The following is a 25,706-nucleotide window of genomic DNA, read 5'->3' on the forward strand; positions in this document are numbered from 1 at the left end:
TTGGGATTCTCTCTCTCCCTCTGCCTGCCCTCCACTCTCTCTCCCTGTCTCTTTTTCTCTCTCTCCCTGTCTCTGAAATAAATAAATCTTAAGAAGGAAAGAAAGAAAGAAAGATAGATAGAAAGAAAGAAGAGATAAATAACTGAGTCTTTCCTCTCGCTCCTCCCCTAGCTAGCTGTGTGACCTTGGATGGACAATTTATTTCTCTAAAACTCTGGCTCTTCATCTACTGAAAGAAAAAAAAAAAAAAAAAAAGGAAGTTGGACTAAGTGAAAGCTAAGGCTCCCACTAGTTCTTATTCTCTTACACCGGACTTACGTTGTGCCTGATTTCTGATTTACAAATCTTTCCTCTTTCCCAGACACGAGGGGAAAGAAGAGGGCCCGGAGAGGACAGCCACTTACTTGTCATGACAAGAAATAGGAGAAACAGAAACAGGACCGCATGTCGCTTGCACAAGTTGCTGCTTCAGCCAGTGATGGGTTTAGGTGAAAAGCACGGTTATAATTAGAGCAGCCTGAATGCTCCACCAGCCACAGTGAGCACAGCTGGATCTGCTGACTGCACGCACACGAGTCTGAGAGGCCACTCTGGCCTTGAAAATGATCCTTTTTAAATGGATTTTCCCCCTTCCTCAAGGGAGAGACAGCCTATTGATATAAAAGCTCACTTCCCTTCCAGCTTCCTCCTGCTAAACGCTGCCCCAATGGAGACCAAGTGTTGATAAATAGGGGGGAAAGAAAAAAAAATCGTAAGCTGAGCCTGGTCACATTGCCCCCTTGTGATATAGTTTTATTTTTAACTTCGAAACACTTGAACTATTTCTGCTGAAGTTTTCTCTGCTTCCCCTGCTTCCTCAACAGAACTCTGTCCTCTGCTGCAGCAGATGCACCCCAGCCACTTCCTGCGATCCCAGCCACACAGTCAAGGGACAAGGTGCAGCAGATGCTGACTCAGCCCGTGCAATCAAGGTAAGCTTTTCAAAGGGGAACAGGTGAACCAAGGGGGCGTTTGGAGTGGTGAACATGGAGATAGAGGCTGGGCTGTGCATCACCTTTTTGCTCTGAGCAAGAAGATGGTTAAGCAAATTAGTTACCTGTGGTGGGGAAAGCGGTTGGCTCTGAGAATAAGACCCAGCCATATGGAAACTCTTGTTTTAAATCTAAAATGTTGGAGCAGGAAAAAATTACCTGCTTTCAGGCAGCTTACGTTCTTTCTTTTACAACCAACAGAACGGGGCTATGTGAGAACTCTAAAGCTACACAGTAGTAATGGGGGCTTGGGGAGGGCAGAGGAGGTGGTGAGGAGGTAGGTGGAAAGGCTAGAACCCAGGATTTCTATTTTTTAAACTCCAAATGCTGTGATCTTTTCATGGATATGCATTGACTGTGTTAACTGCAAGTCATTCTTGCGTGCACACCATTTTATGTCCCTTAAATTCCAACCCCCGTGTCACGCTTCTGGTTAACGGGGCACAGTTATATTCACTGCATGCACTGTTTACACTTAGTCTGTAGAGCATAAGATCTGTTTTTCTCTAACAATATTCCCTAAATGCGGTTCTCTCCTTCCCAAATCTCTGGACTCCAAAAGGCACCCAGAGAATAGAAGTGCAAATATTTTACAAATTGAAAAACTTACACAGGCTTTTGCATGAAAACCAAAAATTATTACAGGCTTGAAGCTTGTACATCCAGAGGGAAAAAAAGAAAATGATTAATGATACTTGAGGTATTGAAAGCTTTAAAATGTAGGTTATTTCTAGTTTTTAAAATAACTGCATAGTGTTGCATGCACAAATAAATTGTCAGGGATAAGTGAGCAGTATTTATTTTCTTGTTTTCCTTTGGGCCTCGCTTTAATGTTTATAGTTCAGCTAAGGACATCCTAGGAAGTAGCCTTTGCAGCAAAAGGGATTCTGTACACTCTGAACTTTGCGGTCTACAAGCCACCAATGCCAAGTAAAAGGAGACCTACCCAGATACCCTAACTCCTGGATTCCTTCCTTCCTGCCTCTATAACCTCCAGACATATCCCATAACTGTGCTGTAGATGTCTAGGTTATACTTAGGCTGGTTTGCTAGGCACAGTTCATTAGGTATAATTGCCTAACTTCATTTAATTTTGTCAGGGTTTCCATGGCACCAAGGTCTTCAAGGTATATGCTGGGATGCTGTCCTAGTGAGACTGGGGCATGTTGATTTAGGAGAGCCAAGCAGACAGGCTGACTCACAGCTACCCCTAGACAATCTGGCTAATTAGCACTTTCTTGGCCAATACAAAATATTAATTTAAAATACTGATACTAATAACAGAAGCACCATATATGAGAATTAACTAGGATATAATGAAAATGTTGGAATCATTGCCTAGAAGCCCAAGATTATGGACCCAGATGTGGAAATTATCATCAGCCAACTGCTTGTATTAAAATCTCGAGCAAAGGGATTGTTTTAGTATTTTACTTTATACATTTTCTTTCCTTAGAACTAAATATCATCATAGCAGGGGAACAATTTAACAATATATAATTAAAGTAACTAATTAATTGGCTGGGAAACAGATTAAGAGCTAAAGAATATCTCTGATCTTTAACTTTTGACCTTGTCACTTCCACTGAAGTTAAAGCTCAGGAATAAATAATTATCACCAGGGCCAACCACATGAGGAGGCAAAATAGTTAGTTGCTGACATCATGTGAAGGTTACTGAAAGGGTCCCTTGCCTAAAAATATCTCCCTGACATCAATCCTGTTTGCCTACTAATTTTAAAATTATAGTAAAGAATGTTAAAGCTATTATCTGTTAATCCCATTCTCTTTTGCTTGTGTCAGTGATTTAAATATATTTGCTATATGCCTTCTCATGACCTTGTTGGCCAGTGACACTCAGGCTCCACCTCTTCCTCATTCTTCCAGGCTCTGCCCTATTTTGCCCTTGGTACCATCTAAGCTGCCCCCCATGCCCTTGGCCACCACCCCTACACAGGTAGCTCTGTGTGGCATGTGGTTTCCAAAGAATTCTCACTATTACATCAAGGTGAGAAGCAAAGGCAAGACACTTTACCTATCTGCGCCTCAGTTTCTCTTGCAGTAAATGAAGAGGTTAAACTAGACACTTTCCTTTCCAAGGGAGGTCCTTTGACCATCAACTCTGCCTGGAGCGTGTTATGGATGGGAAGACTCTCAGACCACACTCCCATTCTGCCAGATTAGAATCTGCATTTTAAAGAGATTGCCCAGGTGATTCCTATATATACATTGAAGATTCAGGAGCTCCAGAGCAGAGGATCTGTGGTTATGCACCTGACCCAGACTTCTGATTAATGACTGCAAGCGTTTCGAACAAGTGCTATAACCTCCTGAAAACAATTCTGTCTATAATAGACAATTATAACTTGAACCCGAAGAAGTCTTTTCCATTCAGTTACTGCTCCATTCACCTAATAACATGGAAAACATTTCTCTTTCTTCCTTAAAAAAAAAAAAAAAAAAAAAAAGCCCAGGGGGTTGCCTAGGTGGTTCAGTGGGTTAAGGTTTGGAGTCCTGATTTCTACTCAGGTCATGATATCAGGGTCATAGGATTGAGCCCCACGTCCAGGTCCAGCTCATGCTGAGCATGAAGCCTACTTGGGATTCTCTCTCTCCTTCTCCCTCTACCCACCCAACCACACTCGAATGCATGTGCTTTCTCTCTCTCTAAAAAAAAAAAAAGCTCCAAATTAGCATACATTTGACATCATTACACTTTCCTCCTAAATTTGTTTCAAACTGGTCTCACAGCTCTCTCAAAATGCTTCTTTCTTTAGGGTTCTATTCAGTTTCATTCATTTCCATGCTATTGAATAAACATTCAGTGCTAGGAGCACCTTAGATATACTCACTCTCTCAGTCTCTCAGAAACTATTTTGTACATTCTTTGGGGAGCATTTTTGTTCTCCCTTGATATTCCAGTCAGATCTCTTTTCCTGCCTGAACACACTCTCCTGGCTGGGTAATTTCTGCTTCATTTATGGCCTTCATCCCTGAGCATACCATCCCAGCAACTTCTCTTTGGAGGAACTGATTCTGCAGCCCATCACAAAAAAGAAGCCAATTTCAACCGACACCTTCTTTTTTTTTCCTTAATGAACAGAATAATGTATGTAGGGAAACAATAAAAATGACAAATCTGCACCTAGGAAACAAAGATGCCTCAATCTGCCTCTGTGGCATCTGAAGGATCCTCCAGCCTGGATGCAGTACTATTTGAGTTCCTGGGAGCTGAAGGAATGAATGTGGTGAATACAAGGTGCCCAAGGGGGTGAGTTCAGGGGGACTCACACTCTTAAAGGAGTAATAATTTTCTTAAATGGGGTTTAAAGATTATTAACCTGGCAGTGGAATATAAGATACAATGGAGTGAGGGAGAACTGGACATGGAAAGGCCAGCCCAAACCTGCATGAGTGATGCAATGGGAAGACAAAAAGACTCGGACGTGGAAGTGACCATGAGAATGACCTTCCTCTTAGGGGAAGGATGAACAACTGAGTGACCCTTTCCCTACTTTGTCTCATTTGTCATAATCCTATGGGTTGTTATGAACTGCACTTCATGGATGAATAAATTAGCTCTAGGGAGATTAACTTGTCCAAAATTACATAGCTAACACATGAGAGTGTTCGTTAGTTTACTTTATATTGGAAGAGTCAGATAAGGTCTCTTATGGAGGTAACGTATCAGCTGAAATCTGAAGAGCAAGAAGGAGCCCGTAACACAAAAAGGAAGGGGTGAATTTTGGTAGAAAGAACAAGCATAAAGGCCCTACACAGGAATAAGTGACAATGCTGGAGCAAAGTGCTCAAGGGTAAGGTGAGGTAGAGGAGGCCAGCAGTGGACCACATCGGAGGGGACACTCATGCAGGGCCTTGTGGACCAAGATAAGGAGTCAGAGTTTATTCCTTGTGATGGGAATCCACTGGAGATTCTAAGTGGGAATAGTGACCTCGTGTTAAAATTGTGGAACTCTTTCTCAAACTCCACATATGACTGGAATCATAGGGCATTTGTCTTTTTCTGACTGACTTATTTTGCTTAGCATAATACAATCTAACTCCATCCACCTATTTCATATGGCAGGATTTCATTTTTTGATGACTGAGTAATATTCCATTGTGTATATATATTTACCACATCTTCTTTACCCAATTATAAGTTGATGGACATTTGAGCTCTAAAGGAGAAAAAAAAAAAAGGAGAGAAGGAAACAAGCCGTAAGAGACTCTTAATGATAGAGAATAAACCGAGGGTTGATGGTGGGAAGTGGATAGGGGATGGACTAGATAGATGGGTGATGGGTATTAAAGAGGGCACTTGTTTTGATGAGCACTGGGTGTTGTATATAAATGATGAATCACTGAACTCTACTCCTGAAACCAATATTGCACTGTATGTTAACTAAAATTTTTTTTTAAAAAGTTATTGAAATCACTCCTTCTTCTGGTAAATATAGATTACAGAGCATCAGATGGGAGGGGTGAGACTAATTATAGTCTTTTGCACCAGAGTGGATAAGGAATGATGGTGCTTGGACGCAGGCAGTGGTGGTAGAGATGGAAAGAAATGGACAGAAGTGCCCAATGCCCTTTTGGAACTTACCCCAAGGCCTTCCTACCTAACTTATTCCAATGTAGGGCCCTGTGCTAGTTCTTTTGTGATTGGGAGCACGAAATCGACCAGCTTCTAGCTCAGTGGTTCTTAAACTTGAGTTTATGACAGCATCAGTTGGATGTAGTTGTTCTGATTCAATAGCTCTGATTTGGTAGGGCCCAATAATTTATATTTCTAACCCAGTTCCTGGGTAATACTGACATTGTGGGTCAGGTTACCACACTTTAAAGGCCATTGTTCTAGCTGACTCTCCTTTTCATATTAACTTACTCCTTTCTGAGTGATCAACAGAGCACCACAACCTGCATCAAATGTTCCTCCTTTGCCAGGTTCTTAATTATCCTCTATTTCTGTAAAGAAATATCCATCCTTTAAAGTCATGTACCTGGTCTTTCCATCTATTCATATTCCACTTAAACTGCATCCAGTGCAACCAGTAAAATCTAGGTCTATGTAGATTTTTTTTTAATGCTGAAGTCTAAATTATATTATTTTGACTGCTATCTCCTCCATTCAGGGAAGCTTTAAGACATATTTTGGGGAGAGTGTTTTACAGGTTTTGACCATAGACTTGGTTGAAGTTGATTTTTAAGAGGAGGGGATATATTGCCTTTTCAGACAGGAAGTAAGAATTTAAAGATGAACATAGGAGCAAAGAAACTAAAGGAGGAAATAGCACCTGGATAAAAATATATGGTTTCAGGCATAGAATTTTGTCAACTTTTTCCACAGTGAAGAATTTCTATAATGTACATGCTTTAATTTAATAGATTTTCCAGTTTAAACTTCAGAATATGTATTATATTATAGATTTTAATCCTAAAAACTTCACTTTCATATGGGTACTACCTCCAACGCAAAGCCATGGGATCTGGATACTTTTCATATTTCCTCTATCCAGATGGGGCACAATATGGGATGTGGCCCAGAGGAGAACAACAACAAAAAAAATCATCATGGGGATGAAGGTGCTTTCTGTGAATTTCCTATGAATGAAGAATATCTAGCTCCTCTATAATCTTGAAATATTATAGATGTATATACCTTTCTGTGCCCAGCTGGAGGAAGAGAAGCTCTCCTCTGATGGGCTCTAGTCACGGGCTTGCTTTCTTCCCAAATCACAGGGATAGACCACATGTCTCTGTGGGTCTCTGAGGGATGCAGCATGATATACCAAAGAGTACAGGGTTTTAAACCAGATAAACTTGGGCATCTTTGTGTTCCACTGTAAATGGAAAGGCTAATAGCCAGGTCTCATGGCCATCATGAGGATTAAATGAGATGTTATGTAAAGAACACGGTAGGAACTAAAATCTTACTACTCTTTCTCCCTGACATCCAAAATGTATAAAAATCACTCAATCTAGGACAGTCAGACAAACACTGTGGAGGATAAGGATCCAGTCCTTACACTGAAGTGGAGATTAGGAGAACAAGGCATCCTGTGTCACAAGATAACTGTAATTTGATCATCTTGGAGCAAGACCAAGTGGCTACAACCTAATATGATCAACCAAGTATCTATGTTTGTGTGGGACTAAGAGGTTTCCTGGGATCTGGAACTTTCAGAACTAAAACTAAGAGAGTCCCAGGCAAACCAGAACGATGGCCATACTGCTTACTCAGCAATAATTAGACAATAAAGAATTTGGATTGTCCTTTATCTCAGTGGGAACAAATTCCTGTGGATATACAACAGAAGGTTCAGATATGAGTCTTTATGCCTCCTAAGAGTGGTCTCCACTTACCGTGTCTTTCTGCTCAGCACATGTCCTCTCTCAAAGTCACTTATTTGATGTATCTCCAGAGCCTGGCAGAAGATCTTTAAATAGCATCATTAAAAACAAACAAACGTAAGAAACAGCATCTTTGTTGCCTATGTGCATTGTTTTTCTTTTCTCTTAAAGGAATATTTTCAAATAACTTCGAAGATGTGGAGAGCAACAGGGCTCCACCACAAATGTTTCCAACTTCAATAGCACTGTTCACAAGAACCTTTCTTTGTAATGCTGAAGGATAAGAACTGATTGGTCTTGGAGTTCTTCACCACTGTCCCTCAAGCCAGACATATCCCTGCAGCTGGGACAGAGTTCTCTCTACACAAACAGAACACACAGAACTAGCTAGACCTGCTTTTCCCTTCCCAGAAACTATCTCAACTTTGTGGCAGAACCAGGCTGGCAAATAAGAAGTTGGACTTTCCTGCTGCTGGTAGCTTCTTTCATGTAGCCGTATTCTATTTGCAACCTAACTCTTCTTTCTCACTTAAAACCCAGTGCGGGGGTATGCCTGGGTGGCTCAGTGGATTAAGGCCTCTGCCTTTGGCTCAGGTCATGATCTCAGGGTCCTGGGATTGAGCCCCAAATTGGGCTCTCTGCTCAGCAGGGAGCCTGCTTCCCTTCTCTCTCTCTGCCTGCCTGTTTGTGATCTCTCTCTCTCTCTTTCTCTCTGTCTGTGAAATAAATAAATAAAATATTAAAAACAAAACAAAACCAGTAGGGGAGTCTGAATCATCCAGAATCCATCTTTATTCATGAATGTCTTTTATGCATAGAAAGCAGATGAGCACATTCTCCCAGCCAGGGCACAGGCCCTGCTAATATTGGAACATGTGTTTAATGGCTTTCCTCTCCCCTCTAAGCAAATACCACATTTTGAATGGCAAGTGTCCCATTGCACAACTAAAATGCCACATTTGTTCTGACAAGAGCTCTTTGGGAAACTGCCATGAGCAATGGCATTGTTAGCATTGTTCTTAATCTTGAGGCAGCATTCAAGGTTATTGCTCACCCTTTCCATTACATCAGGACACATGGTCCTGACTCTTCACTCTCTGGTCTCTCCTTCTCTGGCTTTACTTCTCCTTACTGTCATAGTGGTCATATTCAGCTATGTACTTCATGGCTCAGATGCCTATTCCATGTTCTTCTTTCCCCGGTTATGGCTTCCTCTCTCACTTTTAAGTGACTCATTCTCAAATCTGCATCTTCCCATTCTACCCGCCTCTTTCCATCCACATGATCTGTCATCACCTTAAGCAAACTTGTATTAAACTTATGGGGCTCATCTCCCCCCCTAAAAAAACTGATTCCTTCTTCTGACTTCTATTTTTCTCAGAACTAAATGATTCAAAATCTTGGCATCAAATCTGACTCCTCTTTTTTTTTGCCATATCCAGCTGGAAAAAAAAAAATTCTGTGAGTCCCTTGCCATGCCTGCCCCCGGCCTCATCCTGCATAGCTCCACTACCATCAGTCCAACCCGCGCAGCTTCATTGCACTCTCCACGAAGCAGTTTCTTGCTCTGTCCTTCCATGCCATCACTCCACAGTATTAAATGGTCCTTTATTGAGCACCAAATAATTCCATATGTGTTAGCCTCATATTTACAAATTTTCACAGCAAGTCCTCAGTGGACTTTTCCTCCCACGTGTGATCAATCTGGGATATAGCAGAAGCCTAACTGAATGTTCAGTTTTATGTTAGAAGGTCCAGGAGCTAGACTCCTGCGTCCAAAAGATGTCATCTTTCCCTATCTTATTCTGCTCTGTCTCAGTACTGCCCTCACAGCCCTCCCCTCTGCCCAATTCCCTCTCTGGATTTAACACCTTCATTTATCTTTTCCCGGGCCCTGAATCTGCTTGTTGTTCTCTCTTGTAACTTCTTACGTGCCTCCTGATTCAAGCTCTTAGGGATGTAGGGCTATCTGCCACAATCCCTCTTTCACACTCAGTAGTTCCAGTACGTAAGAATCAGTTGGGTAATGTGTTAAGGACATGAATTCCAGACATCCCTCATGCAGAGATGCAGTCAGCCTAGCAGTGCTGTCGGATAGAACTTTCTATGCAGATGGAAATGCTCTATGCGTGTTGTCCAATAGAGTAGCTACTAACCATATGTGACACCTGAAACTTGAAAGGTAGCTAGTATGACCAAGAAACTGAATTATTAATTTATTTCATTTTTATTAAATTTAAATAGCCATAGTGGCTGCCATTTTTATAGTGCAGATTTATAGATTTAACACACATGACAGCTGATTCTACTGAGCACAGGTGTTTAAGAACTACTTAAATAAGCAGTCCAGGTGATGTTTATTCTCCCTTACTAGCACACTGCAGATAGTCAGCAAATGTTTGTTGAAGGAATGGGTGAACAAACGAATACAAGAACAAATCAGAATATGATTTCCTTGAGACATAAGGCTGTCTCTTCTGGAAAAAGTAGTTGAGGGGACTTTTCCAAATTGAAAGAGTTTAAGAAGACTTACCAACCAAATGTAATAAATTGACATTAAATGTATTCTGGCTCAAAAGTTAAAATTTTTTTTAAAAATATAAAAGACTCATATGGATTTAGGAAGGACAAGATGGCGGGGAAGTAGGAGGAGGCACCTTTTCAACCTGTACCCTAAAGTGAGCTGATTACCTACCAAAGAACTCTGATCACCCATGAAATCAGCCTGAGATCAGAATTATACGCGTCTGGATCTCTACAGGGGCAGGAGACGCCAGTGGGCAGGTAAAGCAGAGTGGGAACGTCAAACTGATATCAGAAGATAAACAAAAGGGGGAGGGAGCCACCAGAGGCGACTGATTGGAAAGTAATACCCCTAATACAAGAGGGCCCTGCATCTGGGGACCAGCATTAACTTGGAGACTGGTTGAAAGCACTCCAAAAGAGCAAAGGATCAGGATCGCGGGGGGGGGGGGGGGGGGGGGGGGGTGGCTAGGGACAGGGGCTTAAGTCCCCAGACCCAGGACAGCCTCCCCTGGCACTGAGCCAGAGAGAGTGCATTGGAGAAACCAGGTCTTGGTCCCTGAGCCGCCAGCATGCCCAAGAACACATGGGGTCCAGCTCCTGTGAGGGGCTGGGAGCCTCACGAGAGGGCAGAACGCCCAGCCGTGATAACAGAGCCTGAGATGCGCATGCTCCTCACCCTCCCCTGAGAGAGGAGCTCGAAGGCCCAGCCTGGTGCTCTAGGACCCAAGCCACTGTATCAGAGCCTGAGACACACGCACGACCCACACTCTCCCCTGGGAGAGGTGCGTGCAAGCCTGGCGCTCTTAGACGCAGAAAGACCAGGCACTCCCAGCCCGGTCCAGCGGGAAAATCTCAGTGTGCAGTCACTGCTTGGAACCTCTCTGGCAGTCTGGAGCTGCCCAGACAGCATCTGCTGCCATGGTTTTAGGTACAAGCAGAAGATCCTGCATCTCCAGGGTCCCCGACTCAGAACCTGCTCTGCCAGTGGCCAAGGGGGAATTTATATGGGCTCTGCAGCACCCATAGGAGAGCAGACTGAGGCTTCTCTCTGAAAGAGAGGTCAGAGTGCAGTTTGATTTCCTCTAAACCTACAAAAACCATCAAAAGCAGTCAAGGCGAGAGGAAAAAAAAAATGTGAACATGAAAACCTCCAGAGAACAAAAGCCTGAAAAAATCGGTTTCTTCAGAGCCCACCCCCTTGAGGGGGGCAGGAGGACTTAACTCAGGGAACATCATTGACTGAAAACCCATCTGGCAGGCCCCTCCCCAAGAAAACTAACCAGGAAAGAAAAAAAAAGACTACAAGAGAACAACCACCACTACTTCATAGGAAAATCTTTATTTTTAACTCGTTCCCACTGGTTCAATTTTAACTCGTTCCCATTCTGGTTCTTTCTTTCTTTATTTATTTATATAGATAATTTTTTAACCTATTTACCATCACAGTGAGATGTCCAGTACATCAAATTCCATAATAACCTTCTAACCTGAACTTTTTGATACATACACCTGTGTTTTTCTTTTCCATTTCTATTTAAAAAAATTTTTTTTTAATTTTAGTTTAGTTTAGTTTATTCCTTTTTTATTTTTATTTTCTAATATTCATATAGCGTTAAACTTCAAGGTAATCCCCTTTCCCCAATCAATGCTACGCCTATAGGTAAACCAATTTTTAATCCCCCTTTATCTTAGGAAAGTTGAGTCCTTTAACAAAGATATCAAGATACATCCAGGAAGAATCAAAACAACCTTCCTCACCCACACTGAGAATTTATAACCACCCTCCCATCTTTTTCTTTCACCAGTGTTTCTGTTTTTGTGTTCGTCCTGATAGTATATAAATCTTACACTTGGGGTTCTTTTTGATGAGGTTCTTCCTTTATTTGCTTATATATTTATTTTTTCTCTTGTCATATACTTTTATCAGTCTTTTTGTTTGTCTGGTTTTGTTTGTATACTTCATAAATCTTACCTTGGGGCCCATTTGGGCTGAACCTTCTCTTTTATCTTCCCTTTTTTTCCCCTGTATCTCTCTCTCTCTTTTTTTCTTTTCCTTTTCTTTTTTCTCTCATTTGGGTGGGGAATCCTGATTGCTCAGAAGCATTCCAGGGAACACCTTGACTGCACCATGGTTGATACATCCAGCTACATCCGTTCAGTCATCTCTCACCAAAATGACTAGGAGGAGGAATGCCCAACAGAAGGAAAATACAGAGGATGGGCCTTCTGCAACAGAGCTAACGGCTATCAACATAGACAATATGTCGGAAAGAAAATTCAGGCTAACAATTATCCAGGCAATAGCTAGGTTGGAGAAAGCCATGGATGACCAAACAGAATTGATTAGGGTAGAACTGAAAGCTACCAGGGATGAGGTTCACAATGCTCTCAATGAGTTCCAATCTAATCTAAATTCTCTCAAAGCTAGGGTAACTGAGACAGAAGATAGAATTAGTGATCTGGAGGACAAACAGATAGAGAGAAAGGATCAGGAGGAAGCCTGGAACAAACAGCTTAGAAGCCATGAAAACAGAATCAGAGAAATAAATGATGCCATGAAACGTTCCAATGTCAGAATTATTGGAATCCCTGAAGGGGAGGAGAAAGAAAGAAGTCTAGAAGATATAGTGGAACAAGTTCTTCATGAAAATTTTCACAATCTCGCAAATGGAACCAGCGTTCATGTGCTAAAGGCTGAATGGTCTCCACCCAAGATTATAGATTCCAAAAAAACATCAAGGCACCTGATTGTCAAATTGAGTAATCATAATTGTAGATACAATCTCTTGAAAGCCGCTAGGACAAAGAGGCTCCTTACTTACAGAGGAAAGCCCATCAGAATAACATCAGACCTGTCCACAGAGACCTGGCAAGCCAGAAAGGGCTGGCAAGATATATTCAGGGCACTAAATGAGAAGAACATGCAGCCAAGAATACTTTATCCAGCAAGACTGACATTCAAAATGGATGGAGAGATAAAGAGTTTCCCAGACTGACAAGGCTTAAAAGACTATGCAACCACCAAGGCAACACTGCAGGAAATATTAAGGGGGGTTCTATAAAAGAGGAAATACCCAAAGAATAGCATTGAACAGAAATATAGAGACAATCTACAGAAAGAAAGACTTCAAAGGTAACACGATGTCAATAAAAACGTATCTATCAATAATCACTCTCAATGTGAATGACCTAAACGTGCCCATAAAACGACAGGGCCCATCCATATGTTGTCTACAAGAGACCTATTTTGAACCTAAAGATACACCCAGACTGAAAGTGAAAGGATGGAGAAGCATCTTTCATGCCAATGGGCCTCAAAAGAAGGCTGGGGTAGCAATTCTCATATCAGATAAATTAGATTTTAAACTAAAGACTGTAGTCAGAGATACAGAAGGACACTACATCATTCTTAAAGGGACTATCCACCAAGATGACCTAACAATTGTAAATATCTATGCCTCCAATATGGGAGCAGCCAATTACATAAGAAAACTGTTAATCAAGATAAAGAGTCATATTGATTTGAATACATTAATAATAGGAGATCTTAATCTTAACATGCCCCTCTCAGAAATAGACAGATCATCAAAGCAGAAAATCAATAAAGAAACAAGAGCATTGAATGACACATTGGACCAGATGGACCGCATAGATATATACAGAACATTCCACCTAAAACAACAGAATACTCATTCTTCTCAGGTGCACATGGAACCTTTTCAAGAATAGACCACATACTGGGTCACAAATCAGGACTCAACCGATACCAAAAGACTGAGATTATTCCCTGCATATTCTCAGATCACAATGCTTTGAAACTGGAGCTCAATCACAAGGAAAAGTTCAGAAGGAACTCAAACACCTGGAAGCTAAACGCCACCTTGCTTAAGAATGCTTGGATCAACCAGGAGATCAAAGAAGAACTGAAACAATTCATGGAAACCAATGAGAATGAAGACACTTCAGTCCAAAACCTATGGGATACAGCAAAGGCGGTCCTAAGGGGGAAATATATAGCCATCCAAGCCTCCCTCAAAAAATTGAAAAATCCAGAACACAGCAGCTGTCTTTACACCTTGAAGAACTGGAGAATCAGCAACAAATCAAACCAACCCCACACATAAGAAGGGAAATAATCAAGATTAGAGCAGAGATCAATGAGGTAGAAACCAGAGATACAGTAGAACGTATCAATGAAACTAGAAGCTGGTTTTTTGAAAGAATCGATAAGATCGATAAACCATTGGCCACACTAATCCAAAAGAAAAGAGAGAAAGCCCAAATTCATAGAATTATGAATGAAAAGGGAGAGATCACAACGAACACCAAGGAAGTAGAAACAATCATCAGAAGTTATTATCAACAGTTATATGCCAATAAACTAAGCAACCTAGATGAAATGGATGCATTCCTGGAAAACTATAAACTCCCAAAATTGAACCAGGAAGAAATTGACAACTTGAATAGACCGATATCTAGTAACGAGATTGAAGCAGTGATCAAAAACCTCCCAAAAAACAAGATCCCAGGACCTGACAGATTCCCTTGGGAATTCTATCAAACTTTCAAAGAAGAAATAATGCCTATTCTCCTGAAGCTGTTTCAAAAAATTGAAGCTGAAGGAAAACTTTCAGACTCTTTCTATTTAGCCAGCATTACCCTGATCCCCAAACCAGGCAAAGACCCTACCAAAAAGGAGAATTTCAGACCAATATCCCTGATGAATATGGATGCTAAGATTCTCAACAAGATCCTAGCAAACAGGATCCAACAGCACATTAAAAAGATTATCCACCATGACCAGGTGGGATTCATCCCTGGGCTATAAGGATGGTTCAACATTTGCAAATCAATCAATGTGATAGAACAAATTAATAAGAGAAGAGAGAAGCCTCTCAATCGATGCAGAAAAAGCATTTGACAAAATCCAGCATCCGTTCCTGATTAAAATGCTTCAAAGTATAGGGATAGAGGGAACATTCCTGAACTGCATAAAATCTATCTATAAAAGACCCACAGCAAATATCATCCTCAATGGGAAAAAGCTGACAGCCTTCCCCTTGAGATCAGGAACACAACAAGGATGCCCACTCTCACCACTCTTGTTCAACATAGTATTACAAGTCCTAAAAATATAAAATAATTTTTTGGCATTTTGGGGACAATTCGATAAATTTGAACACAGGTAGCATATTATACAATATTAGGAAATATCTTTTAGTTTTCCTAGGTGAGATAATGTTATTGAGGTTACAAAGGAAAATGTCTTTAATCTTAGGAAATACATGCTGAAATACTTAGGGATGAGGTGTCATTATAACAGCAACTTATTTTTAAGTGGTTTGACAAAAACTCTGTGTGCGTGCACGTGTGTGTGTGTGTGTGTGTGTGTGTGCGTGTGTGTAGAAAGAGGGAGAGAGAGAAATCAAAAGTGGCAAAATGTTAACTTTTGGATCTAGGTAGGATACATGGGTATTCATTGTATACATTCTTTCACCTTTCTTATGTATTAAAAATTCTTTAGAAAGTTGAAGGAAAAATCATCCACAATGAACGGACAGATTCTAAAGTAAAATAAAATAAAATTTCAAAATACTGCATTTTCTGACTTTTGGGTGCTCACACCAGCTCACCCAGCCACCCCACCCCTCTCCATCCCAGACTGACACAAGGCTGACCTTATGCTACAAATTCCCTAGACCAGGTGATGCATGCTGGCAAGCTACACAGATCCTATGTAACTTGCGTACATGTTTTTCCTTGGCTCAAATAGAGGGTTTTCTTTAGAAAAATTAAGTTAGTTGCCAACTTGAAAATTCCAAGAATTTCTATGTTGAGACATTATATAACAAAAATTTTGCAATATAATTAAATATAAAATACTTATTTCATAATAGCAAACATGCATAGGTGATGTTTATAAGACAAGTACCATTGTAAGAGTTTCAGGTATATAAATCATTTACTCCTCACAACAGCACTATGAGATAAGTATTATTATTGTAATCTGTTTACAGATGAGGAAAATGATGAACAAGGGCATTAAGGAACTTTTTCAGTTTTACAACTACTGATTCCTAGTGCTGGGTTAAATCTTATATAATCTGCCTCCTAACCACTATACTATATGACCACTCACAAAACTCTGCATCTCCAGTTTCTCTGGAAAAATCAGATGATCTGGTAACATATTCCCACATGGGACCAAATGACCAGAGCCAAGGAGCTAGATTCTCCTGAAGGCAGGGCAACTTCTCTTCTGCTTGCTAGAATCCCATCCGGCCCTCTTCTGGGTCCTTGAGGTCTGACCCCTGCTCTAGCCATGGCACACCTAAATTTACCATGTTGAAGGACAGATGGTAGATATATCACAGATACTTGTACACTGCCCCAGACCAACCTGGATATCAGGTTGTAGGCATGAAGCTCTAGTGGGAGAGAAAGCTAGAAGGTTAACCTGGGCCAGAAGAGCATGTGGCAGTGATAGGATGTATGGATGGGTGGAATGTCAGGATAAGTGTTGATAAACAATGGAGAATATTACAAGAAACAGAAGGTACATATCCCATGACTGTTAAGATGCCCATCAGAAGGCAGTGTAGGTCAGTGAGAAGAGTGTGGGCTAGCACGGCCCAGGATCCCATTGCTTAGCAGCTCTATCACCTTGGACAAGTTACTTAACTTCTCCAGCTTCCATTTTCTGGACTATAAAGTGGGGCAATGACATTTTATCTCCAGGTGGTGAAAGGATTTAAATAAGAGTATGCAAAGTCTCTATGACTCCTGTTCATATATATAACAAAAATACTTTTCTTAGTAATCATTAATATTTTCATGTTTTTCCCTAGATTTACAAAGCAAGAAGAAACTAGGAAGCTATGGTAAGTACCAGGTGATTATTGGATCTTCATCTTTCAAGGGTCCAGATATGGCTGGCTTCATCTGACCTGTAGCCCAAACAGCTGGCAAATTTGCCCTTATGGTTGATGATATTTATTGACTTTGGGCCAAACCAGAGATGATAGAGCAGAATCTAGAAGAAATTGACATGGAGTAGGGGAAAACCAGGGAGCTGAGAAAGATTTGTGAGCAAAGATTTTTAGTAAAACTTTAAAAATGAAAAGCCCAAATATCTAGCAATACACAAGTGGCTGACAATTCCTTCCTTCAGCAAACTGAGTACCTATGATGGTCCAGGTGCTGGGGATGCAGATGTGAACAAAACTAGACATGGCCCATGTCTTCCCAGCACTGGATAGATAGCTGGTTAAATGAATGACAGCACACTCACTCTGGAATGTTACGCTATCATTAAGAAGACGGTTTGCAAACAATCGATAAAACAGTGTGATCTCATGTTATAATAGAGAGTTACAAAGCAGGGTGCAGAACTGTATTTATAGTATTAACTGGGTCATATAAATCACCCCTAATCTATAACTCAAAACAATTATCAACAGTGTAGTCCATTATATTCAGGTTTTTCTTTTTCTATTCTAAACACATCTACTATATTTATAGAATAAACTATTAGAAAATGAAGAGTGTTGGTAGTTGTTATTCTTGGGTTGTGGGATTATGAGTGCTTTTTGCTTTCTTCTCTATGATTTTCTAGATTGTCCAAGGTTTCTATAACAAGGATGTATAAAGAGGAAATAAGTCAATTAAAACACAGTCACAGTCATGCATAGGACTTCTCTTCCGCATTTATTTTCTCTTTCTCCTTGCTGTTGGTTTCTCTAGGGCAGGGCACGCAGGCCTCTACCTGGGCAGCACAGACATTGTGAGAAATGCTTCAACCGTCACTGCCACATTCCTGTGGAGCCTGATGTCTCCTGTCTGGTGATAAACTGTCACCTGTCCTGTGGTGCCACCTTCCACATGTGCAAAGAGGCAGAGCATGAGCTCCTCTGCCCTCTGGAGGAGGTTCCATGCCTCAACTCTGAATATGGCTGTCCGCTTTCCATGTCTCGCCATAAGCTGGCCAAGCACTTACAAGTGTGCCCCGCCAGTGTGGTCTGCTGCTCCATGGAGTGGAATCGCTGGCCGAATGTGGACTCTGAAACAATCCTTCATGAGAACATCATGAAAGAGACCCCCAGTGAGGAGTGTTTGGACACAGCTCTTGCCCTCCAGGACCAGAAGGTCCTCTTTAGATCTTTGAAAATGGTAGAACTTTTCCCAGAAACTAGAGAGCCCACTGAAGAGGAGCCTACTATGAATGGTGAAGCTAACTGGGAGGAAATGGGAGGAGCAGTGGGTGGAGCAGAAGCCAGTTTGGTACCACATGGAGGCCTATCAGCAACTAATGGAGAGATGGTAGAACTGAGTCAAGAAGAACGAGAGGTGTTAGCCAAAACCAAAGAAGGGATGGACCTGGCCAAGTTTGACAAGTGGGAAAATATATTCAGCAAAGAGCATGCAGCCTCTGCTTTAACAAGCTCATCAGTAGGCTGTGAGAGTAAGAATGGGCACAACCCAGGGAAAGAACAGTTTTCTAGCGACAATAACATGGGAGGAGAGGAGACTTTCAAAGAGAAAGAACCACAGGAAAAACAGAAGCAGCAGGACTTTCATGCAGCTCTGGAAACAACAGGGCTCGCGCCTTGGCAAGATGGTGTTCTGGAAAGACTGAAAACAGCTGTGGATGCAAAGGACTACAATATGTACCTGGTGCACAATGGGAGGATGCTTATTCACTTTGGTCAGATGCCTGCTTGCACGCCTAAGGAGAGAGACTTTGTTTATGGCAACCTTGAGGCTCAGGAAGTGAAGACTGTTTACACCTTCAAAGTTCCTGTGAGCTACTGTGGGAAGCGGGCTCGTGTTGGAGATGCCATGTCGAGTTGTAAGCCAAGTGAACACAAGGCAGTAGACACTTCAGATTTAGGGATCACGGTGGAGGACCTACCCAAATCAGATCTCATTAAGACCACCCTCTTGTGTGCTTTAGAAAGAGAACTTAAAGGTCATGTCATCTCTGAATCCAGGAGCATTGATGGACTGTTCATGGATTTTGCTACACAGACATACAATTTTGAGCCAGAACAATTTTCCTCTGGGACAGTGCTGGCTGACCTCCTAACCAATGCCAACCCAGGAGGGCTCCATGTGGAACTCCACAGTGAGTGTGTGACCAGGAGACACAACAAGAGCAGCTCTGCCTTCACTTTCACTTGCAACAAATTCTTCAGGAGGGATGAATTCCCCCTACATTTCAAGAATGTCCACACAGACATTCAATCATGTCTCAATGGCTGGTTCCAGCATCGATGCCCTCTTGCCTACTTGGGGTGTACTTTTATTCAAAACCATTTCCGTCCCCCTGGGCAAAAGGCAAAAGTGATCTATAGTCAGGAGCTTAAGACCTTTGCCATCAAGCCAGAGGTTGCCTCAGAGCTGAGTGAGAGAAAGAAGAACAACCATCTCTCAGGTCATGGAGGAAAAAGCCAGAATTGTCTAACCAGTCTGCCCCTGGAGGTTTTGCAGTACATTGCTGGGTTCTTGGACAGCATCAGCCTGTCCCAGCTTTCCCAGGTGTCTGTGCTGATGAGAAATATCTGTGCTACTTTGTTACAAGAGAGAGGGATGGTCCTCCTGCAGTGGAAGAAGAAGAGGTATTCTCATGGAGGCACCTCCTGGAGAGTCCACAGAGAGGCAAGTAAACCCTCATTCATTCATTCATTGAACAACTATTTAGTAAGAGGAAAATAAGTTTGTCTCAAATGATATTTGAGCCAAATATCATTTCTGTGTGGCAAGCAATGTACTAGGCACTGGCATTGCACTAGGTTCCTGGGAAGAAGACATAATCCTTGAACTCAAGGAGGTCATTCTGATGGAGAAGATAGACCTATAGACATATAAATGACAATACAGATAGTCATACCTGTTTATCTTTGTGTATATGTCCTGGGTAACTTCTGTTTGCTCACGTGATTCATTCTCCAGCCCTGTCCACTATGATCAGTCCCCCAGGAGTGATTTCTACAGACTGCCTCAATCAACAACCTTGCCCTCCAGCTTCCAGCTGGGCAAATCTACTGCGAGTGTGTCATTGGAAATGGAGGGAGAAGAGTGAGTTGACAAATCTATTCTTCTGGCTTCCTCCCTGCATGCATTCTCCCCTCCTCCCCTCCATGACGCTAGCACTGGCCATGTCCCTCTACTGAAGATGACTACATCGAGTGACTCTCTCCACACAATTACTCATTCTTGGTTCCAATGACCTCCTTTCTTCTTCCCTTTCAGGCCCAGGGTGTTACACTCTAGATTGTTACTAGCCTGGGTACTGCATTATATCTGTGGCTTACCCACACCCTGCCCAGACATTTGCATATCGTTATTTTTTTTAATTTTCTTCAATTTACCCAATTTAAGTGTGCCATCTGTTTCCTGCCTTGGAGTCTGATACAGTATGCCAACAAATTCTCCATAGTCCCGTATCAACTAATTTAAAAAACAACAAACTGTTTTTGCCTTTGTTAAAGACATTTTGAAATTCTAAAATAATCTGGTCCACCTGGTTCAAATATCTATTTACTTTCTCAAAAATCTCTGCTATATAAATCAAAGAGTCATTCTCTTTGGAAAAATCTTATTCCTTTTTCCTAATCTTACTGAACTGCATCATAACTTCTATCAGCTTATATCATACAAAAGTGAAACTCCTAATTCATTACTTATGAGATGCCCTTGGCATCTTTCCCATGGTAAATATGTGGTAATATGAGATACAAATTGATGATACCCATTTAGATCAATAATTCCATAATCACACTATAGAATTTCTTCCCAAAATGTGGGTGTGTGCAGAATGGCACTGGAGAGTTAGAGTTGTTTACACCTATTTTCACTGATTATGTCTAAAACATCTTATATGTTTTCCATTATTTATTCCCTGAGCAATCTTCTTCAAAAAATAATTGTCAGACTCTCCTTCATGTAGCCAGGCCTGCATCCATGTGTTAAACACTGACTGCCACCCATCCACATGTTAGGGATAAACATGAATAAGACTGAGATCCTGCCCTCAGGAACTGTATGGTCTAGAACTATCTAATATCTTCCTCTATAAAATCAGATGCAAATAATTTACATATTAGAAATTTCATTATTTTTTGGCTCATGTTTGTTCCCTATTCAGTAATTGCTGACCACTCCTGAATATCATTTGAGACAAACTAATTTTCCTTTAGAAAGGAAAAAAGAAGAAGAAAAAAAAAAAAAAGAAAGGAAAAAAGAGAATTTTAGTTGGAGCTCAAGAATGCTTATATTAAAATGCCTTTTTTTTTTTTAAGTGAAAACAGAAATAGTTCTAAGATCCCTGGAAACACTTTTCTTATATTGGAACAATTATAATAAACTGAGGGTAAAGTGTCAAGTTGAAAGGGTATCAAGTTATGTCTACCCTGACAGCCGGATTTTAAGATTAGTGACTTTGCCACCACATCCTAGGTGGAAGGGCAAAAAGGGGTTTTTGTACCAGACACTTGGATTTCTCCTGAGGTTTCTGTTCTAGTGTGGCTCTTCTTAGTTAGGATACTTTTAGTTTTAAGCAACAGAAAACCAACTTAAAACAGCATCAATAATAAAGGGAACTGTCGTCCAAAGGCAATGACTCAGGTAAAGTTTGATCTGGCAGCTCAAAAATGCCCCCAAATGACCTATTTATTTTCTATTTCTTACCTCTACTTCCTCTCTTACGGCTCCATTCTAAAACACAGCTCTCCCTTGGTGGTCCCTGGGGGCTGCCAGCAGCTCCTAAGACTGAAGTTCCCCAGCTGAAGTAGAGAGGGGAAAAAGGGAACCCACTTCTTGATATCTCTAGCAAAAGTCCTAGGGTAGGGCGCCTGGGTGGCTCAGTTGGTTAAGCGACTGCCTTTGACTCATGTCTTGATTTGAACCATGTGTCTTTGTAGAGCAGATAGCTGTCCCTGTTGGGAGGGGGTGGGTGTGGGTCTACAGCAGAGTGCTGTAGGCATTCCCACATAATTATATGGCTGGCTGGGAAGATAATCAATTGGAAGGGTGATCTAGGACTTGGATATTGACGAAAGAGTTAGCAAATGTCTGCAGCAGCTAAACCCTCTCTGGAAGCTAAGAACGTGAAGAACTGAAGGTCTGACACTCTTTAGATAAAGCCAGCCTAAGGGTATTGCCCCAGTGTTCACTTTTGAACTTCCATATTTCCTAACAGATCTGGCAATTCAGCAGCCTCTTCTCCAAAATCAAGAGCTGGGAGTTTAATGAAGTTGCCTCCATGGCTGAACACCTGAAGGCCTGTCCTTTCAACGTTGTAGAGCATAAGACGGACCCAATTCTTTTGACCAGCATGTGTCAGCTCCAGGAGCAGGCCCGAGAGAGCTTAGTTACCACCTTTAGAGACAGACCACGAGGTAGACACACCTGCTAAAGATTCAGATGCCACCGTTCTTGGATTTACTGAAAGTAGGACAGAGTGATTTTGAGGACTTCCTTCTGTAAACTGCATATGTGCTTACCTAGGTGTGTTGAAGCATGCACTGCCCTAAACCTGAGCAAGTGCACAAGGTCTGAGAATTTCTGAAGCCACGGCTTGTACACTTGCTATAAGAGCCATACTGATAACTTATTTCCTCCCCCCACCCCTTTCTTTCCCCTATAACAAATCAGTTTGAGGAGAAAATAGGTAACTTGAGGCCATTTGAAAGATGAGCCCAAGTCTTAGGAAATGAGAGAGCAGTGAAATTCCAGAACCAGCATGGGCCTGTGCTTTTGTGGAGAACATTTTAGTTGATGAGCACTTTCAAATTTAGAGGGTAGGCTATGCAGGGGTGGAAGCTGAGGTGCATCCCAGGGCACCCAGGGTGAAAGGCACACGTTTGACGGTTCTGGAGCTGGGGTTATCTTGACAGTTAAGTCCAGGTATTCTTTTTGTCACTCCACCAGCCCAGGAAGTCCAAGCACAGCACAGCCCAATAAAATGGAGACCTTGGCTGAGCACAACAGCATCAAGGGCACCGCAGGCCAAAGAATGAGAGGCAGAAATGAGGTCACGGAGTTCACTGTGGAGAATCTTGGCAATATACAGGAGAGCCTTGCAAAATGAGGAAGAGTTCAAAGGAGACACTGTATTAATGGAGAAAATTAGCACTAAAAGCCACAAGCCTACTTTTAAACATGTCAAAAGTGAACTAAGAGTCCAGGTTATTTTCTTCTTAGGATTATACTCTAGGTCTGGATTTGGGATAGCATAGGCACCAGCCTGAGCTAGCCGAGATGACCGCAAGACACTAATACCAATTCCAGTGTCAGACAAGAGTGCATGCCCAGAGAGACCTCTCCTTTGGCAAAGTCCAGACAAGGCCCACTACAGTTCCTGTGGCACCAGACACCCGGTCCCAGACACCCAGTCCCAGACACCACTCAAGTACCTGGTCAGGGGCCATGGGAAGGAACACAGCTGAACATAGTAGATCCCTGTAATTGCTCCTACCTATTGTTGTTCATGACTCTAGTCTATCAGAAATGGGTGATAACATTGGTCTTGGGTAACAGTGAATACTCATGAAAACAAGAGTAAAATACATAATAGAATCTGCCATCCCCTAAAGCAGGGTTTCTCAGAACTACTGACACTTTGAACTGAATAATTCTTTGTTGTAAGGGACTGTCCTGTGTGTTGTAGAATATTTAGCAGCATCCTTGGCCTCTCTCCAATAGATACTTGTAGCACCCGCACTGCTGTAAAAACCAAAAGTGCTTCCGGACATTGCCAAATATTCTCTGGGAGCGAAACCACTCTGGGTTGAAAGTCACCCTAAACAATGTCATACCAGTGCCAATAACTTAGGGTAATATTTTTGGCACAGTAAAACTTTACATAATGATCTACAGTGGTTGTGATTTTATGTAGCTCTTCTTTATTTACTAGATAAGTTTTAGACAGATGTGACTTTAAGCTGGGAACTAGATGGAGCTGATTGATTGGTGTGCCTTTATGTCCTTAAGTCATGTACAAAAAACATATCCTTTCAGCTTTCTCCAGATGTAGCAGAAACAGGGCATATTGAACTATTTATCTTGGGTTTCTTTCCCTCTCACCTGAATCAGCGCCATTTTCCCAGCGGTCCTGAAGAAAGTGAGAAAGAGGGGAAAGGAGGACAGATATTATGGGGAAGCAGAGAACAAAGAATTTCGATAACAAAAAGAGTCTAGTCAATCTGGATGCTTATTGTTGACTGGGTCTCTCTCTCTCTCTGAACATGGAACAGAGCTGGTATAGATGAAGTAGAGGACACTTGTGAGAAGAGTCACAAGCAAGTCTGAGCAAGTCTCAGAGTAGAAACCTGCTCATCTTTTCATTATCATGCACCACAACTTACTAGTTGGTAATGTAACTCTATGTTTCTTAATCCATTTTGCTTGGTTTATATTTCATATCTGTATATAAGTCACCATTTTCTAAAAATACAACTACAGTGTGAGTTATGATTTTATTCAGTAAAGATGAGTAACTTAAAACAACTGAACACTGAAGTGGAAAAAGGGAAAAGTTCTTCAGGTATCAGTTCCATGTGTTTTGAATCTAGCTCCTTCCTATCTGGAGAAAGAAAGCTCCTATAGTCCACTCTGGGTTTCTTCTTTTATTAGACAAAGAGAGAAAGGGGAGCTATTGACCAAGGGAGATGAAAATCAGGGGCTGCTCTTGGGCAGATGAGAATTAAAGAGAAAGGAAGAGAGTAGAGTATTTTCCTTTACAACCTGGGCAGGTCCCACAGAACAGCCAGGAGACTGCCCGTATGGCTCTGTGGGCTGCTCACTTGCAGTTCATCTTTATTTTCCTAGTTGTTGCCTTTGGAGCAATATTGATCAACATCATCAAACACATTTGTTAAGATATTTAATTGAATATGTTGCAGGAAACCAGGATACTACAAGTGTCGACGGGTCTACACAAACAAGCACATTTTATGGTGAGAAGGCAGTGGGAGCAAAAAGGAAGCCTCTTAGAGAGACTGTAGATCAGACAGAAAAATGACTGGATTCACGAGATGAGGCCGTGGTGAGTAGCATGCGTGCCAGAACTACCTGACAGAGGCAAGACAGCTAGACATGGCCTCAGATTAAGAAGAAGCTGAGGGGAGTGAAAAGGAATAGGGATAGGAGATTGGACAGGGTGGTGTCTATGAACAGACCCTTAATGAGTAGCGCCACAAAGAATGTAATCCAGAGTAGAGATCAGCCAGATGTGGAGGGCGAAGTCTGTAGCACTGAAACAGAAAGGATGTTTCTGTCTTCTAATGAAAGGAAAATTGAAAAGCAATGTGGGGCTTGGAGATGTAGCCAGAAAACCACTTTGAGAGTCTGGTCTCTGTGTGATATCAAGTCAAACTGAAGTGAAGAATGAGATTGTGAATATCTCTGAAGACTTGCCTCTGGATGCTGGAAATCCCAATGTCTCTAGAAGCAGAAATAAAAGCTGTTTTGCAATCTAGATGGCTACCTGGGTGAGTCTTGTAAGTTAGGTCTGAAGACAGATTTGTGAATCCCTGGCACACAGGTCATTGTGGAAACAAAGGAGTGTGTATCCTGAAGAAAAACCAAGAACCAGACTGAGGGATGCAGTGCTCTAGTCATGTGAGGAGCTCACCAACTTTACAAAGTCCTAGAGCAAGTCTGGATCTCAATCACTAATCCTAGCTCCCCCTGGATTCCACTGTTTTCTTTATCTTTGCTCCAAATCCCTGACTTTTATTCTGATTTTGCCCGTGATCTCCTATCAGACCTTGCTGAACCCAGTAGGCTGGGGCCT

The 25,706-nt window shown here is 41.7% G+C and overlaps 1 protein-coding gene across 2 annotated transcripts; it reads left to right on the plus strand.

The window, feature by feature from the left end:
• Window positions 1-544: 544 nt before the first annotated feature.
• Window positions 545-24,233, plus strand: FBXO40 (F-box protein 40). Of its 2 annotated transcripts, XM_032334824.1 has the most exons (6): window positions 545-751; window positions 864-971; window positions 16,759-16,791; window positions 17,654-19,567; window positions 19,881-19,987; window positions 22,110-22,288. In XM_032334824.1, the coding sequence occupies exons 3-6, from the start codon at window positions 16,789-16,791 to the stop codon at window positions 22,186-22,188; spliced, it is 2,103 nt and encodes a 700-aa protein (XP_032190715.1). In that variant the 5' UTR covers window positions 545-751; window positions 864-971; window positions 16,759-16,788; the 3' UTR covers window positions 22,189-22,288. The 2 variants fall into 2 exon arrangements, with proteins under 2 accessions (XP_032190715.1, XP_032190705.1); XM_032334814.1 differs by lacking the exon at window positions 19,881-19,987 and having other exon boundaries at window positions 547-751; window positions 22,110-24,233.
• Window positions 24,234-25,706: the final 1,473 nt, after the last annotated feature.

Source organism: Mustela erminea, chromosome 1, assembly GCF_009829155.1.
Source record: "Mustela erminea isolate mMusErm1 chromosome 1, mMusErm1.Pri, whole genome shotgun sequence".
Classification (NCBI taxonomy): domain Eukaryota; kingdom Metazoa; phylum Chordata; class Mammalia; order Carnivora; family Mustelidae; genus Mustela; species Mustela erminea.

Excerpts from the sequence above, each read along its gene's own strand:
- FBXO40 (XM_032334814.1), top strand. Across the intron at positions 19,568-22,109 it reads CCTGGAGAGTCCACAGAGAG|ATCTGGCAATTCAGCAGCCT; the intron begins GCAAGTAAACCC and ends ATTTCCTAACAG.